The sequence below is a fragment of the Oryzias latipes genome, chromosome 6, assembly GCF_002234675.1.
Source record: "Oryzias latipes chromosome 6, ASM223467v1".
Taxonomy (NCBI): domain Eukaryota; kingdom Metazoa; phylum Chordata; class Actinopteri; order Beloniformes; family Adrianichthyidae; genus Oryzias; species Oryzias latipes.
The window spans coordinates 28,032,470-28,050,790 of NC_019864.2; the positions used below are offsets into that span (position 1 = coordinate 28,032,470).

General features: G+C 39.0%; 1 protein-coding gene across 3 annotated transcripts in view; it reads left to right on the forward strand.

Moving 5' to 3' along the window:
- nup93 (nucleoporin 93) overlaps positions 1–18,321 on the forward strand; it is a 33,017-nt gene that overhangs the window by 10,455 nt on the left and 4,241 nt on the right. For all 3 annotated transcript variants that reach the window (XM_020704244.2, XM_011476466.2, XM_020704246.1), the window contains 12 exons: positions 4,307–4,369; positions 6,170–6,298; positions 8,739–8,813; positions 10,052–10,144; positions 10,399–10,538; positions 10,915–11,047; positions 12,197–12,354; positions 12,443–12,608; positions 13,192–13,285; positions 16,556–16,747; positions 16,829–16,955; positions 17,042–17,114. In XM_020704244.2, coding sequence (XP_020559903.1) covers positions 4,307–4,369; positions 6,170–6,298; positions 8,739–8,813; positions 10,052–10,144; positions 10,399–10,538; positions 10,915–11,047; positions 12,197–12,354; positions 12,443–12,608; positions 13,192–13,285; positions 16,556–16,747; positions 16,829–16,955; positions 17,042–17,114 — 1,443 coding nt within the window. The remainder of the gene's footprint in view (positions 1–4,306; positions 4,370–6,169; positions 6,299–8,738; positions 8,814–10,051; positions 10,145–10,398; positions 10,539–10,914; positions 11,048–12,196; positions 12,355–12,442; positions 12,609–13,191; positions 13,286–16,555; positions 16,748–16,828; positions 16,956–17,041; positions 17,115–18,321) is intronic.

Here is an 18,321-nt window from a genome sequence, read left to right on the forward strand (position 1 = left end):
CCGTTCTGTGGCTGTGCTCTTGTTTCTGTGGAAGCTTCTGGTCTGTCTGGCCAGCAGGCTGGGTGTTCACCGAGGGCTGCAGATCCCTCGTCGTATACAATACAGGGGTGGGGCAACAGACACCGACGTCTCCTTCATTTACCAATTTTCACATGGAGTTCTATAGCAATGGTGGCGTCTGATGGAAAGATTTCTTCGTTTTTGATCATGTTATAAATGGACATTGAAATAATGGCATCGATTAATTTGGCGGTTGGTGGTTTTGTGCTTGGTAGGAACGACAGTTAGTATCATTGGATATAATACTAGTCTTGTTTTAGTGGTAGAGTGTCCGCCACGACACTGGGCGTCTGTTGGATTCGTTTCTTGGTTGCGACCCCGCCTTAAAGGTTTCTCATTCTGCTAGTGACCATCACTCATAGCTCCTTTAGTGCGTAGAACCCATTTTTGCACATTCAGATATGCGACAACCAGTGACGCTTTAACTCTTTGAGTCAAAGTCGACATAATAAGATGGTCGGTGGATAAATAAAGTCTCCAGATTGGTGGCTTGATTCCCAAACGCCTTCATATCTCGTCACAGCATGACAAAAGTGCTGCACATGGTATTTAAGCTCCCTATATACAGTATATAATAGGACTTACTTAAGCGCTGGGGTGAGTCAGTAAATGTGAATCAGCTTGTATAACCCAGATAATCCCATACATGTATGTATATGTGTGAGGTGTTAGGTTTTTTATGATTTAATTATTGGAAAACGAACAGTGTTATTTATCAAATAAGTTGTCGTGAAAGACTAAACACCGAAACGTGCACGTGAAATGAATGGAGCTGAAAGCTTTGGAAGTTCAATGATCTAAGCAATAAACTTAGAGTTTAAGTCAAACGTTTGCACCTCCTTCTGAAGCAAAACGCTGCGGTAAATTCCCAGAGGTCCAGTCCCGGTGAGCCTGAACTAGTTTCAGTGGCTCTGAAAGGAACAGCTGGTCCAAACCCAGCCATTTTCTGCAAACGATGAAGCTTAGCCTCTCCTCTTGAGTTTCCTACTACAGTGAGAGTCATTGTGAGGATCAGTCTGGTACGTGTATCTCATTAATCCTTTCTAATTCGGGTCCATTCTTTTCTATTCTGTTCTGTTTTGGGTGCAGCTCTCCAGTGAGCATTGACCTGAGCTACTCTCTTGTCAAATATAGACCTATTCTCAGCATCTCCCGGGAACGAGAGAGACGGGGATGCAGTGGGTGGAGGGAAGCCATGGGAGGATGTGACGACCGAATGGGGTTTTTTGGTGCGGTTAAAAAATGTTTTTATTTTTTGTGTAAGGAGAACATTATATTGATTCCACAGCGGTTTAGCCGTGTTTCTGTTAGGAAGGGTGACGCATTATTTGCACATTTCATACTCTTGTTTTGTGGAGCGGATGTGCTACATCAGTTTGAACTGCAAATTTCTTTTGGAGCTTCTGCTATTTTAAAAAACAATACTTATAAAACAACTGGACTGTATTAACCAGGCTGCTGCCGCAGATGTACGGAAAGACGGACTAGACACACCCAACAGCTCTCCTTAAAGAGCCACTTCGATGAAAATTGTGTTTTTGTGGCATTTTGCTGATGATGCGGGACATTTATTTAAAAAATTTAAGGTAAAAAATAGCATTTTCCGAGTATTAAATTATTCAAATCATTGGATTTGAATCACCCACATCAGGAGCAAACCAAAAATGCAGTTGGAGAAAGAGCTTATTTGGGACAGAAAATACGCTGGGAGGGCCTCAAGCTCCCTACTCCACGTAAACAGAGAGCTCTCAGCAACGCGAGGGGAAGGGGGGGCGGGGTTGCTCCGCACCTACTCTGAGGCAAATTTCTAATGAACTCCTGCCTCTCTGCAGAAACTGTCTTAGAAAACGACAGATCTGGGCTAAAAACGGCATAATCGTAATCAAAATACCACTTTGAAAATACACCGAAAGATGATCTAGAAAAGATTTGGTTGTTTTAGCCGCACCGCTTCCCATCAGAGATCCATTCTCTAGAGTTGACACGGATGTTGGATTTTTCTGAAAAGCAGTTGTTTTCATGACAGTAATTATCTGCCAGCTTGTGTTTTGAAGTTTTTTTTTTTTTTTTTGTAGAACGTTATTAATTCTGTGAAGCATTGTGTTTCCAATCTGCTCTCATTTCGTCAGCACAGAGAGGCGAGGCGAGGCGAGGCCAGGGGGTGGGGGGTGGGGGGCTCTGTCTTTACAGAGAGAGAAGTCCTGAATGCACCGGAAAAAAAAAAAAAGACGAGGTGGAAATAAAAATGAGGTTGACGCAGCAATGTGGACTTGCAGGAGATGAGATAAAGACGGCTCCCCGCATCCCCGGAGAAGCTTTTAATTGACTTCATTAAATCCTGTCTATCACAGCATCCTTGTTCTTCCGACGAAGATGATCATACATGCTTTCACTCTACAAGCCAGACTGTCATTGGTAAATGAATCTGTCATTACCAGGGAGTGCTTGTTCAATGAGGCAGAGAACTATCTTATTTATCTTGTATGCAAAAATGCGCACAGCACTTTCAAGTGTTTTTTTTTTTTTTTTAACCTCTTAACCGACAAAGCTTCTCACCGGAGGTATTTCTGACAGTAATTCAGATGAGAGCATCACTTTTTTTTGAGCATGCATAATGCATTTTGGAAAAAGGAAATGTTTTGGCATTATAGAGTCTCATGGCAGGATTTATATTTAATACGGATGGATGACTCTCAGGCAAAAAGGGCCTTTTGCGTGTTTCAGTCTAACCAATAGTTGGAAAAAAATACCAACTTGGTCCACCTATTTTATGGGATGGTTGAATGTACTCTCTTTAGCCCTTAAATGCCCCCAGTAGACAGTTGGCACACATCATGAAGGTGGCACAGTAGTATTATTCTACATGAGAGCAGATCCACGCAATCATCTAAGAAGAATCTGCTGCCACTTTACAGGTTGGTTAAAGTTTGATGATCTGGTGCACAAAACCTTAAGTTGACCTTTTAGGATTTTTCTGTATAGGAAGCTAGAACAGAAATGTGGTCAAGCAACCATACAAGGTCTCTCAAGAGCAGAATAGCATAAATAAATGTCATTAAACTCTTTAAAACCTTAAAAAAGTCGCTTTTGTTAAACCTTTTTTTTGAAACCGTGTAACATTTCCTCTGACTGAATAGTTTTCCTCTTAAACTTAAGCAATAAAATGTATTTTGGAAGGGTGGTTGTAGACTGAAGTCCCGTCCCAAGTCCAGATTTTCTCTACTAACTACTTAGTGCATTATGTTTGCGTTTGCAAATTTTTTTTAGCATGTTTGAATCTGCAATTTCAAATTCCAAAGCCCTGGAAATTTCCCAGAAGTCTTTGAAAAAACTAGTGTGCATTGATGCTCACTTGATTGGCAAATGTAGACCACAATGCATTGCGTTCAAACGATTTGTCATTTGAAAAAACTGTATGTAAATGTATTTTTTTAAATAAAATATCCAAGATGTACAGTGGAAAACAGTGGATTGATAAATAGTCTTGACAAAATGTTGATTTTTTTTTTTATGTTTTTACTTTGGCAAATGGGTGACGCCATGTTTGCCGTAAAAAAAAAAAAAAAGAATCTGACCAAATGGTGTTAAAATCCAGATAGTCCTGCATTATATACACTGCAAAAACTGAATCTCAAGAAAGTAAAAAGACCCTTGTTTTCAGAAAAATTGTCTTTTTTTTCTGTCCTACAATGAAAAAATAATCCTATCAATAAAGTTTTTTAAACGAATAATCATAGCGTAAGAAAACATGTCTTAGTAACTAGAATTCTTATTACAATAAGAAGTCCAAAGGAGTAAGATTACTTTTCTTAACCTATTGGGAAATGTTTTGCTAATTTAAAGAACATTTTTCACATTTTGACGTCTTTCTAGAGCGTCTGTTATTGCTGTGTTTTTAGGGCTTAAGGAGTGGCGAGTGAATTTGGACAAAGTGAGTGTTTTTGCTGCGGCGGCCATCTTAAGTTCAAACTAAAATGGAGGCCACCCATACTGCTGTCTCATCTGAAAAGTGTTCGAACAGCGCATTCACATTTTCAAGTCCGCCATCTCATACTTGACTCTGATTACGGGAAAGAGATGCAGCATTACAGAGTGCTGCATCAGCTTTATTTTTCCTTCAAATAACTTTATTGTTTCTGTTTCTCGTACATTTTTACTACATCTTGTTTGTGGCCCTTCCTTGTTCATCCCCGGATCTAGTACTCTTCCTCACGCGTCTGTCTCTCCGTCTCCGCTGTGTTTGCAGGGCTTCCTGAAGAACGAGAGGGACAACGCCCTCCTGTCAGCCATCGAGGAGTCTCGCCGCAGGGTCAGTAACTGCCCGCTCTATTCACGTCTGAGCTCTGAACGGCATCATCTGATTTCTGCCTTAAAAGAAAATAACTAGACGATTTAAAAGAGGCCCTAAAAACTAGCAATTTTGATTTTTATTTTGTTTCTAATTTGCTGGGAAAAATATGAATGAACTCCAAAGACAGAGAGATGCAGTAACTAGTCTAAACTGTCAAAGCCGTGTGTGCGTTTTTCTTTTTCTAACTTTTCAAAACTCACTTTTTAAAACACTGCTGTGGGTAAAGATTGGCACTTGACTCTAATGAACATTTAACCACCAAATTTTTAAGAAATTTGTGCTTGCTGTGATCTGAAAGTCCTTCTGGTGAGAGCCTCGGGGAATGGTTGGAAACGGCCTCCCTGATGTGCAGAGCTAATAGGCCCTGGCTTTAATTAGCTGCCAGTCCCATTATCTTTCTCTGCTCCTTGGAGAGAGTAAAGGACGTTTGTGGAAGGATGGTTGAAGCAGCAGCACTTAAAAAGATAGCAGATGTTTGATGTTCCTGCAGATTTTTCTCTGATTTGTCAGTAAACATTAGGAGAAATGTAGCTCTAACACACTTTACAGAATGTGGGAATTCATTTTCTTTACTTTTTTTTTCAATGACTTAAGCTATATTTACATTAATTTAGATAATTAAATTTGATGTTTTTTTATTACCACACCTCCTACTCCAATTTTAAATTCACAACAACTTTATTTTTTTGTTGTTGTCACCAAGTTAACCCAGTAACGATGACTGTGGTCTAAATTAGCACCTTCCTAAGCTAGAAATTCAATTATCTCATGTTTCATTATCTCAGTGTTAAGTCTCTGTGGAGGGTTAAAATAGACTCCACCGTGTCCTGCAGGACTCCTGCAATCTCTCATGGATCTGCTGCCAAATCTGCTCCGGGTGTCTAAGGTAGTTCAGTGTTACATAATTTACACGTTTGTACTCGTAGCTTCAAGTGCAATCCTGGATTTAACAACCCCAGAGAAATCAGGAGGAAAATGAAGGGAGGAGGAGGAAAAAACTCTTGATTTAAGCCAAATTCTGAGTCTGCAAGCATGAAAAACACCTGGAGATGGGTTTTTTTTTCAAATTAGCTTATATCCACACAAAGCTCTTCCGTTCTGAAGGAAGAAAGGCCAACTGTGAGAAAATAAACTACTGGTAAAGGGTTTAAAAATATAGGATACAACATGTATTTTCCTTGTCATGAGTGAAAAGATCTGCCAATGGAAGTAGCAGAATTTGTCTTGGTTAGAGCCGCTCCAATAAAAATGATGTTTTTGTGTTTTTACCATGTTCTTGTGGCATTTTTCTGATTAATGGAAAACACGCAGAAAGAAAAATTAAGAGTATTATTTTATTCAAATTGTTGTGAATAAGGAGCAGATGAAAAAATTCAGTTTTTTTTTTTAGATAGGAAATGCTCTAGATGGGCCACAAGCCACATGGAGCTGAATTTCTATTATCTCTTGCTGCTCTGCAGAAACTATGTCCTAGAAAACCACACAGGTTTTTTTGGTTTTCGGCTAAAAATTGCATAATCATAATCAACAGAACACTTTGAAAATGGATCAAATGATGATTGGAGTCTGTATTTTAAAATAAATTCGGATGACCTGTGCTTTCAAGACAAAATTAAATCTTAAAATTAGCAATATATGCTTACATAGCCTATCCCAACTACAGGGTCCCAAGTCTGTTGCAGGGCTGAGCCTTTATTGAGAAAGTTTGGACCTTTCTGATGTTCTATTGACTGTAGTTTCTCCTCGTGGCTGTCTCAGACGTTCCTGTTGGCCGAGGAGTATCACCGTGAGTCCATGTTGGTTCAGTGGGAGCAGGTGAAGCAGAGAGTTCTGCACACGCTGCTGGGAGCCGGAGAAGATGCCCTGGATTTCAACCAAGATGTGGAGGTACGAGACGCTCGGAGGAGCAAATACCTCTGTTCACTGTGGAAAAGCTCTCATTGGAAACTGCTTGAAACTTAATTGGAGTTCACCATTTTTAGGTTATTTTAAATTCATTTGAGGCTTTGAAAGGAGTCTGGAGTCTAAAGTTCTTTACAAATAGTCTTAGATCCTCCTCCTTTTTTTAAAACTTTGTATTTGTGAAAAGCACAGTTACGCTCAACTCTACATTTTAAACAAACATGACCTTTAAAGTGCAGCTAAAGCTAATAAGCTACATTTTTTAAGCTTGAGTCGGTTGTTTTATGGTTTCCTCATGAATTTACACAATAACCTCCTCTGTTTACTCTCCACAAGTTAAAAACTTTACCGATAAACACAGTTTTATTGCATTATAAGCTAAAATCTTAAAATAGTCCTTGAAATATTAGGATTTTCTTTCTAAACCCACTTCTGATCACCGGAATCAGGTGTGTTTCACTTAAAAGAAACAATAAAGAAGGGAGTAGATGTGGACAAAACATTGAGCCCTAGAATTAGAAACCTGCGCCCTACATACGGTCATTTTTTTTATTTACACACAACAGTGTCATCAGTAGAGTGGAGAAGTTTTATCTTTTGGGATGTTTCAGATTTTATTTTGTGATCCTTTTTGAGTTAATTTGCCTCCTTAAGTCATTTAGATTTTATTTAAAATCCCACTGAAAAAACAGAAGAGATGCCAAAAGGGAGAAAAGGCCGTTTAAATCTGTACGAAGTGGGAATCCCAAATTATCTCCTGACATGTTCAGTGCACATGGAATTAAATGCCAGGCCTGGAATCACTGCTAAACAACTAAATCAGTTCACAGGTTCACACTTCCATCAAAGTTAGGGTTTGATGAAATCCGGATGTATTTATTTATTACGTTTTGAAACAAAGTCAGTTTTGTTTAAGTAAAACGATTATTGCATGACTAGTTATTTAAAATAAACGGAAGAAAGAGAGAACTTTAATTTAGGAAATGGTCATTTTACTTAAACAAACAGAAATGTTTTGGTTTTTTTAAGAAAAAAGAAGTTACTTCAAAGGAAAATTGACACGGATTAAATTTAGGGATGGGCCGAAATAATTTTTTAAATACCAATAGCCGATATTTCCCCTGCAACTGTGGCCGATAGCCGAAATATGCGATCACATTGTACTTGACCTTTTAAACAACATCTCATAGGAACAACTATCACTTTAAAAATTTCATATAAATTTTTCTTGTAAGCATTCACACCATGTATTTAATATTGGACATAGATCTATTGGGAACAACATGGATACCTATCAAAAAGAACATTTACCTGGAAACAGTCAATTACTGACTATGACAGGAAACAGAAGCTTCCCACTCTATTAGGAACAAGTATACGTTTAAAAACTGTCAGTCAGAAGAATATTGGTAGTTTCTTTAATATTGAACTGATACCTAAACTTGCACCGATATATCGCCCATCCCTAATTCGATTATTTAACATTTATATTGCATTTTCTTGGTAAAGACTGATCCTAAAAAAATCCTTTTACTTTTGCTTTTAGTAAATGACAGATGTATCAAATTCACACCAATGCATCAACATACAGACTATCGACCCTGCTTAAAGAGATGTATTTCCAAGACTGCAACAGATTGGAAAGCATTTTTCTGGGGAAGAATTGGGAAACCTATTTCAGAACAAGCAGTGGTTATGTGTAATTTGTCCTCCTCCGTCTGCAGCATTTTGCTGAGATGTAGAAGAAGAAGAAAAAAAACAGCCCTGTACTAGAACTGATTCACAGCAAGAATGTGTTTAGATTATTTTAAGACCCGCAATCAGGAGTTTCATGTTGTTTCTACAGAGAAACGTTTCCTCGTTATTTGAGGTTTTTATTTAATTGATGTATTATTCTATGGTTCCTTATGGGTCCATTTTTCTCTCTGTTGGCAGTAAATGCATCTTTCCCAGTGCTTGATTAATGTCTGAAAAACATCAAACCTGTCACTTCTGTCATTAAATTTCCAGAGATATTAACAAAAAAACTTTTATTTTCTCTTTAATTCGTGTGTCAGAGATATATTTTTAAATAGCTGTGCTCAAAATGAGTATTAATGCTCATCTAACCTCCTATCTAGACTTAGAGCTGTAACATCTAAGAACCAGGAATTCTGTTTTTAGCTTCACCTGACTAAAAACAGACTCTTTCATCCTGTGGCAGCTTTTCTCAGCCTGCATTATTTAAAAAAACAACTTTGTAAACGTTTTGAATATTTTTTTTTTTGTCTGGAAAGAGTCTCAGAATAAGAAAATCTTTTTTTTTTTTAAAATGATTGTTCTCCCTGTTGATAGAATGTTTTTGAGCTTTTTGAATTGGCTGTTTGGAAACGCTAAAATGTGTTTTAGGAGTAACAATAATGACCTGTGACCTCTGTGTTTAAAGCCAAGCTTTGTGAGTGAGGTGACAATCCCAGGAAGGAGTGCGCTGGACAGTGTGGAGGTGGCGTATGCACGGCAGGTACGTGATGGAGGTCCAAATAAATGCTGCAGATGGGAAAATATAACTACCGGTACTTAGCCGTCCCATAGTTCTTGGATTTTAGAAAAACGCTTCCTCGTATTGGCTTAAAGTCCTACTCCGATCATCTTTTGATGGACTTTCAAAGCGTTTCCAGTCTTTTCACTATGATTATGCAATTTTTAGGCAAAATTTAAAAGTCTGTATCGTTTTAAGACCATAGTTTGGGCAGAGCGGCAGGAGTTCATCAGAAACTCACCACTTGTGGGCGAGACTGCTGGCGTGGAAGTAAGCCTCCACTGACATCCCATCATCCCTTTGTTTACACTCTCCTTACTAGCTTACAGCTTCTTACAACCCAAAGCTAACATTGGCGGTGCAACAAAACGCTATTGAGCAATATAGGAGGTATCCAACTGGACACTTTTGAGCCAGATGCCAGCTCGGACGGGGAAAACCAAGACATTAATGTTTCTGCTTGTCTGTAAGTGGATAAATCAGAGACTTTGGCCCGCCCATTTCAGTTTCTACGTCATAACTGAGCTTTTTCAAACAGTATTTTTTTCCATCTACTCCTAATTCATCACAATTTGAATAAAGAAATGCTCAGAAACACAGTTTTAATCTGAAATTCTTTAAAAATATATGTCCTCTGTCATGAGAAAAAAGGCTACAAGAAAACGTTAAAACACCAGAAAGACGATTTACATTGGAGTGGGTCTTTAAGTTCCTTGTCACGACCGTAACTCTGGTCAAAATGGAGAAAATCAATCGCTTGACTTTGGAGAAAGTGAGTTGAACCTGGCTGCTGTTTTGGTGCTATCAGCCAGATAAGTTGGTTGAAATGGGGTCAAATCAAGCCAGGCAGTAGCAGATCAAACATATTGATTCCCTCAGCTGGAGAGGGGGATAAACCTCTCTCCACCATCACTCCCCCCCTCATCATTCTGTTTGACCTTCTCTTTCTCTCTACCGTTTTGTTCCTGGTCTGCCGCTGCCAACCATGTGTCGACACATAGCATGCGGCGTCATTTGTTTGGTTTTTGTTATTCTTTTTGACGACCTTGTGAACATTTTGATTCTCTTTTTGCTCTTTTTTATTGTGAACCATTTCCTGCAGTTTCCGTAGCGTTTACTTGAACCCTCGAAGGTGAGGGGAGGATTTCAGGACTTTAGGGTTGTTGGAGCTACTTCACCTGGGCTCAAATGTTCTTGTCTCTTCGTTTTCCAACCTAAAGATCTACATTTTCAACGAGAAGATAGTGAACGGACACATTCACCCGAATCTGGGAGATTTATGTGCATCGGTGGCAGAAAGCCTTGATGATAAGGTAAGAACAGTAGCCTTTTGTTGCCAAATCTTTGAGTGGAGTAAATATGAAGGTGCATTTTAGTTAAAAATAATAATAATAACAAGTCGGGAAAATTTGTTCTACCTTTTTATAAATAATTAGAAACCATTATCAGTTCAGCACCTGGAGAAGTGATATAAAATGATGGGAAGCCATCTATAAAAAGAAAATAATAGTAAATTGTCTATATAGCCCACCTTGAAGAAATAAATTACATAATTTGTGTTCTCCAGAACGTTTCAGATATGTGGCTGATGGTGAAGCAGATGACGGACGTTCTGCTGGTTCCAGCTAAAGACACCCTGAAGAGTCGAACTTCTGTTGAAATGCAGATGGCTTTTGTTCGTCAAGCACTCAACGTCTTGGAGAACAGGTGTGTGCATTTCTTATATTGGACAACAATTACTTCCACGACGACACTGACGTCATTTGATTGTGTGATTAGAAAGAGAAATGCCAAACAGGAAGTCATGCGGACGTTTTAATGCAGAATAGATCAGAAAAAGCTCAACTTTTTAAAAAAAATCATCAAAAACAAGACTTTCCCAGTTTTTAGGGTTATGATGTTTTTTATTTGAGGATAAAGAGGTAACCCCAGAAAAATATTTTATTAGAAAAGATGAATTGATCTGAGGGTCAGCTATTTTAGTTTAGTAATTTATCTAAATGTTCTACTTTTATGGTAAAAAAGAACAAACCAGCCAGTGTCAGAAGTTCCACATGCGATCACGTCTTCATCCTCTTTGCAGCTACAAGAACTACACCATGGTGACCGTCTTCGGGAACCTCCATCAGGCCCAACTGGGAGGGGTGCCTGGAACGTACCAATTGGTCCGCAGTTTTCTGAACATCAAACTGCCCGGACCCTTACCTGGCATGCAGGTATCAGTCCTACAGTATATCAGTTAGAATGAAGAGTTAATGTGAGGAAACGTGTATGGGGTCAAGCCAGGGTCAGCTTGATGAAGTGAACGAAAAACCAGAAAAGAAAACAAAAAGTAGGATTGGAACTGTTTTACACTTCAATCGGAGATCCTTAAAAAGCCTTTAAAGGTGTTGAATTTAATTTAAATTAAATAAGGACTTATAAAGCAATAAATTGTTTAAATTTCTGTCAAATGGGATTTACATTTTTTCTTTGTCTTAAACGCAAGCATTTCCAGGACGCACTGTGTCGAAAGTTGGTAAACGGTTGTAAATCACTTAACCTCCTAGCTAAATAGCTCAAGCTCTTCAGTGCGGGAAAATTCAAACAAACAGAAATAATGGCTTGAAAATAGGGACTTTTCATGCACAGTTTGTCAAAAGACATGCGGCTGTTTGCTTCATCCTTTTGTTTCTTTGTTTCCTAATTTTGATTTTACGTTTCCTTAAATTGACCTTCCGTTAATCAGTAGTCACTTTGCGAAAAAACACATTTTAAATTTGACAAAAATACTGAAAATACAGGGGGGAGTTGGCATGTTTGAAATTTATTTATATAATACTGAAAACTTGAATAAAATGCTAAATACCTACAACTTTTAAAGGAAAAAATGTTTATTTATTGCAGCAGCTGTTTTGTATTTTCATTTTTTTCTCCCTTTTTTTTCATTTCTCAATTTACAGTTTCAAATCAGACTTTTTGGAGTTTCCACTCATTTTTGTGGAGCTTTCAGCCCATTGGCTATCGGGACACGATTGACCTCAGTTCACAGGTTTTAAGCAAAGAGGGAGAGAAATGCTAAACACTGGCAAAAAACACCCCAAAATTATAGACACTAAACAACAGCTGTTGCAAATACTTTCTTTTTCACCTGAAAACAGTTTTAGGTTTATACTTTTTTAATTCAAGTTTTTAGTCATTTAAAAAAACTTTTTTTCTTTCAAGTTGACAATGTGTACTTTCAAGTTTTATACTGCTTCAAATGTCTTTAAGCTGATGCTGATCTGACCCCATAATCGTGGCCCCGTAGCCTCACTGCCTGAAGTCAATAGCAGGTCATTCTTCATGCTAGGTTTCCTTTTAATGGTTCTATTCTGGTGCATCAGGACGGTGAAGTGGAGGGTCACCCTGTGTGGGCGGTGATCTACTACTGTCTGCGCTGCGGCGATCTGAACGCAGCCATGCAGGTGGTGAACAGAGTGCAACATCAGCTGGGAGACTTCAAGACCTGGTTTCAGGAGTACATGAACAGCCCGGACAGGCGGTACGTTTCTTTCGTCAATTGCCTGCTTGCATGAGATCGTTCCCTGCATCTTTTGTCTTCAGTCGTCTGACACTTGATCTGTCTTTAGCCTTTGCCCGACCTCGGAGAACAAGCTCCGTCTTCACTACCGCCGGGTGCTGAGGAACAGCGCCGACCCCTACAAGAGGGCCGTCTACTGCTTGATCGGGAAATGCGACATCAACGATAACCACGGAGAGGTGGCGGACAAGACAGAAGATTATCTGTGGCTGAAGGTACGGGTCACCTCATTTACTTGATTCCTTTCTGGGTCATTTGGTATTTCACTGCTGCAATCAGTTTAAACTCACCATCAATTTTGCACAGAATTTGTTTCAATAAAGCTGTTTTCCTAAAAGTAAGCGAAAGTGGATCCTAGATCAATAAAGTTTTAACATTTTAACACATTTTTTACCTGGAAAATACAAGAGATCTCTAAATAGGAAAATCAGTTTGTGAATGTGACGATCAAGTTTTGAATTTTCTGTGTAAAAATCTGCATTATTTTCGAGTAATGGATGATTTTAGATCAAGCCATTCTGCCTTGTAGGTTTCCAACTTTGTTTTATAACACAAGTGCTAGAAAACAAGTCAAATGTACTTAAAATCTGGATTAAAAGCCTGAAGTAACTGTAGATTTTTAACCAAAATTATTCTTTTGAACATGTTTGGCATTAATCTAAGGAGGATACATTTATCCTCTGCTTTTCACAATGAAACTGTCTGAGGAACGGACCCCAGCTGACGCAAACGAATGGTCGAGCTGCTTAATGAACGTGTTATAATTAATGATTAAATAATGAATGTGAATGTGTGCAGTTGAACCAGGTGTGCTTCGATGACGACGGCAGCAGCTCTCCTCAGGACCGACTCACCCTGCCACAGTTACAGAAGCAGCTCCTGGAAGATTATGGTACACAACAACTGCCGCACACATAATCTCTTAGGTTATTTCATTTACTAACGTGAAAGTTTTTTGTTTTCTTGGAAGAAGGAGATGATGCACAAATGCATGTATGAGTACATGCATGCACTGCAAAAGGAGGGAACCTAAAAAGAGGAAAAAAACACTCGAAAGAAATCACCAGAAAGTTGTAAAATGATCTAGAAACACAGGAGTTTCACACAATCATTGAAAAAGGGAAAATTAAGCGAAGAATGCTAACTGTTAGAATGACTAAAATTAAATATTATACATCCCAATAACTATTTTTGCTAGTTTACAAGCAAATGGTTTGTATTTTTTGAGTTTTATGAACCTAATTGTTGTTCGTTTTGATTAAAGTGACAATAAATTCTAGTGTAAATAGTGAAAAATGACTCATTAAATCCTCATAGAATCTAAAACTTATTCTTAGAACATACATCTACATTTTTGTTTCCATTATAATCACAATAAATGCCAGTTCTACTTTTTAACTTTCAAATAACACTTTTTAAAACGGAGCCTAAAACGATGGTACAATTTGACTTTTTTAATCGTTAAATCCGATTTTTCGATGGAGGGTTTTGACTCATTTTAAGAATTCTAGATCCTAGCTCTTAATGAGATTTTGAAAAAAATCCACAACTGTGCTGATTTTGAGCAAAGTCTGAAAAGGTGTAGAGCAAAGACGTGTAAAAACAACTTAAAACCTGGTAAAATGTTTTAAATTTCTAATAACACGGTTTTAATTCTGTGCAAGGATCAAATCGTTTGCAGTGTTTGTTATTACAGGGCAGTTAAATATATAAAGCAATTTATTGTTGTGAAGATAAGGAACATGCAGGTGCGATCAGACAACATATTTTTTGAATAATTCATTCATTGTGGGAGCATTTAGCCTTTTTTTTCCTCTTTTTTTTGTTCTAAACTCACCAACATTGTCCCTCAAGACATATTTATCGTATTATGTGAATTTGTTCAGAAAACTTAGAAAATTTCCTCTCAGCAGAAACCAAAAGACGACAAACTATTGAAGAAATCGAGTCTTTTCATCGCATTGAAAGTTAAATTCAGATGTGGAGAGATGCGCTTTTACCCTGCAGAAAATCAAATCAGCCGTTGCTTCTCCTTCCTGTTAACTCCTGCAGCTTACAGGAGGGATAACTAAGTGATTAAATGTTGCGGCGCTGTGACTTCAGGAGACAAAGTAGGTCATGTAATCCTACCACGCCTCCTCCTGGCCGCCTCCTGCTGCGTCTCTGTCCTGTCCAAGAATTGCAGTGTCCCTGATTTGAAAGCAATGAATATTACAAGAAAGGACTGAGGGCATTTCAATTTCCGATGGAGCTCAAAGCCACGCAGGAGGTTGGAAATGGAGTTGGACCACAACACTTAAAAAGAAAAAAGGACTTAGCTCTCAGAGATCTAAAAACAGACTAATGTTTTTATCATTGAGATCTGGATTGCTCCTCTTCTTAAATTTACCCATTTAAATTGCCTCTCTTATCTGTCTGTCCTCTAACTTTTAGTCAACATTCGTTGATTATTTTATGAATACTAATCCAGCATCATTTCAAAAACGTAATTGGCTAAATTGAAAGGATGAACTTTGCCTCCTGCAGCCTGACATAAAAAATACAAACGTGCTGTTTTCTCCGGAGAGCTGCCCTCTCTGAGAGCTGATGCTGCCTCGCTCAGATAAGACCGCTAAGTCGCCGCTGCTGCGAAGCTCAGTCTGCTTCCTCTGCAGCTCGCTTCGACCCGCCATCCGCCGCCAACCTTCCTTCCTGTCCTGCATCTCGCTTTATACTGAGACACAAAGTCTAATTTTAATTTCTTTTGCTTAATGGCGTCACTCAGGTTCGTTAAGTGCCTTCATCCCCCACTTTCTTCTGTTCTCTCTGTATCTTTCATCCCTCCGTCTCCTCGCACAGCTGTCGCTCTTTCCTCCCACTGATTTTTGTCCTCTTAACGTTCCCTCCTCGCATGTATATTTGTTCTTTGTCATTTTCTGTTTGCACGCTCGGCTGCGCCCCCCCCCCCCTTTCCCCACGTGCACACTTGTGCGCGCACTCACTCCTATCTCGCCTCCTTCATCCTTTTTTTTTCTTTCTCCCTCCATCACTCCCTCCCACCCTCCCTCTGCTGCTCGCTCGCTCGCTTTTTTGAACTAAAACGCTGTAAGTCTGAGATAAGGCTGTAAAATGGCTGACATGGTCCACCCCGTCCGACTCCTCAAACTTTCAGCTAACAAGAGGATTAAGAATTCTAATTAAAAAGTAAACTTGATGACTAAGTACCTGCGCACACCAAAATGTTTTCCAATTTCTCACCCAAAAGCTGGTAAAAAAAAAAAAAAACCTGCAGACTGCTAAAATAAAACTGTTTAGTCGACACATTTCAGTTGAAACTGACAAACCTTTGTTTTTCTTTTGCTCAATTTCTGACAGCCAATCACGTATTTTATCATTGGTGCTAAATAAACCGTTTTTTAGAGAGAGATGGATCATTATGAAGAAAAATATCGTCTCATAATTATAAAACTTTTTCTGCTCCAATGTGCTTTTGCTATTTCTGTAAAGAACTAAATCAGGTTATTGCTGTTTAATTTGGGTTTTAGTGACAAACTTGGTTGAATTAAGGCTATTATTGTCCCCGTTAAAATGTTTTCCTTCAATTCTTATTAAGAAAATGTGAAAACAGTTTTGTTAATATGCAGGTTGTGCCGCAACAGGAGAGTCTGAATGCAACAGTAAAGAACGTATGAAAATAAACAAATCCAGTCTAATTATCCGTTTTTGACGGTGGTACACAAAGCTCTTTTTCAAACTGCAATTTTTCTTCTGCTCCTGATTTAGACCAATTTGAGTAAAGAAATACTCAGAAATGCAATTTTAAGCTTCATTTTCTTAAAATACCCCCCCATCATCAAAAAGTGCTACAAGAACGTGTTAAAAACACAATTTTACCTTGGAGAGGATCTTTAAATTCAGTCAGAATCGAATTTTTTCCTAAAAACTGCAACTGATCCTAATTCTTTATTTAGTGACACGTCAGTGCAGTTATTTTTACACAGAGATTTGGAATAAAGTTTAAAAAAGATAGAGATCTGAAGAATAAAACAAAACCGATTATCTGGATTTACCATCACTGGTTAAATAAAAGTTTATGAAAATTTGTCTGACCAAAAATCTTATCTGACGCAACATTTCTAAATAAAAATATTCTTTTCCTGGTCATCGCCCTTTTCTTCTGTAGGCGAGTCCCATTTCTCGGCGAGCCAGCAGCCCTTCCTGTACTTCCAGGTGTTGTTCCTGACCGCTCAGTTTGAGGCTGCCGTGGCGTTCTTGTTCCGTGTGGAGAGACTCCGCTGCCACGCCGTCCACGTCGCCTTGGTTCTCTACGAGCTCCGGCTGCTTCTCAAGTCGTCCGGTCAGAGTGCTCAGCTGCGTAAGTATGACCTCCATCTTTTTTTCTATTTTTTTTAACCATATTTTGAGACATTTTATTGGAGCTATGATCTGTCTGCAGTGAGTCAAGAACCCGGTGACCCGCCGATGATACGTCACCTCAACTTCATCCGTCTGCTCATGCTGTACACTCGCAAGTTTGAATCCACGGATCCACGGGAAGCTCTGCAGTACTTTTACTTCCTACGGTAAGTAATCCATCTCCCTTCCTGACCCTTAGCTGCTTTACTATACATCGACATATCCAATAGATGTCGTTTTTATCGTCCTGCAGTAATGAAAAGGACAGCCAGGGAGAAAACATGTTCATGCGGTGCGTCAGTGAACTTGTTATCGAGAGTCGAGAGGTGAGTGGACCACGGTTTCCTACCAAGGCTTGGAGAAATATGTCTGCGCCAATAAATCAGTGCTGTTTGACCCAGTCAGTAGAGCTGGATTTGATATCAAACTCCCTCCGCTGATGGAAAAAAGAGACGGTTTTAGTGTCGCCCATTGGCTATATATGAGAACTGGACAGAGTGAGTGTGATTTCACATATAGAAAATGGTTTAGGCTACGTTCACACACACGTCACACACATGTCGCGCGTTCTTGTACGTGCGTTTAGCCCATGGCGTTTACACTTAATGAGTAGGGAGGGGCAACCTGTTCTTTATCGTTTTTTTTTTTACTGTTTGGAAGAGATTTGATGCAAAATGTGGAAGCGGTGCAAATGCCGCGAGGCCTTTTTCTTTCTCAGCTCCCTTCTGATATGTGAAAGACTTTCTCCAGCCGGAAAAAACATACAAAACACAATTATTAATTTCTCCTTCATGATCAATTTTCAAATGTGAATTTAAAGGGACGCCATCCATACGTCAATACCAAACCCAAGTCTCTGATTGGTCAGTTTGGCGCATATATGAGCATTTACATTGACTTTTCATTCAAGTTGGTTGCTTTAACGCGTGTTGCCAACGTAGCTTCACTTCCCGCCACAACCAAATGAAGTTAATTCATTTGACTTTTTCTTTTGGCGATGTGGACATTGCTGCCATGTTGGAGCCCGACAACCTCAGTAAGCATTTGGTCTGAGTCATTGTCTCCATGGCAACCACTCTGCCTCTCAGCTTTGAGCGCGTTTGAAGTCCACACCGCTACCTCTTGAAAGCAGGCTAAACGAAATCTGTCAGACGTTTCAAACGCTGGCCTTGGGGCCCAGCAGGCTCCACCCATTTCTGTCGATCTGATTGGTCAGTTTATAACTTAAATAACTTGAAGTACAGAAAAAATAAAGGCAGATTAGCAAGAAAATGTAAAAAAAAAAGGAATGGATTTTCTGACCAATAGAATGACTGAGGAACAGCTGTTGATTGATGGGATTTTGGCTTCTTGGAGCCACTTCCTGTTTGGAACGCCATGGGGGAGGAGTCACTCAGTCCAGCTGTCATATAAAGTCAGTGGTGTTGCTGCACCAGAAGAGACATTTTAACTTCAAATTGGATCAACATCCTGATTTGGGCATTGTACCTTAAAATGAAGAATTTTTGTGTTACTAGTCACAACCTATTTGGT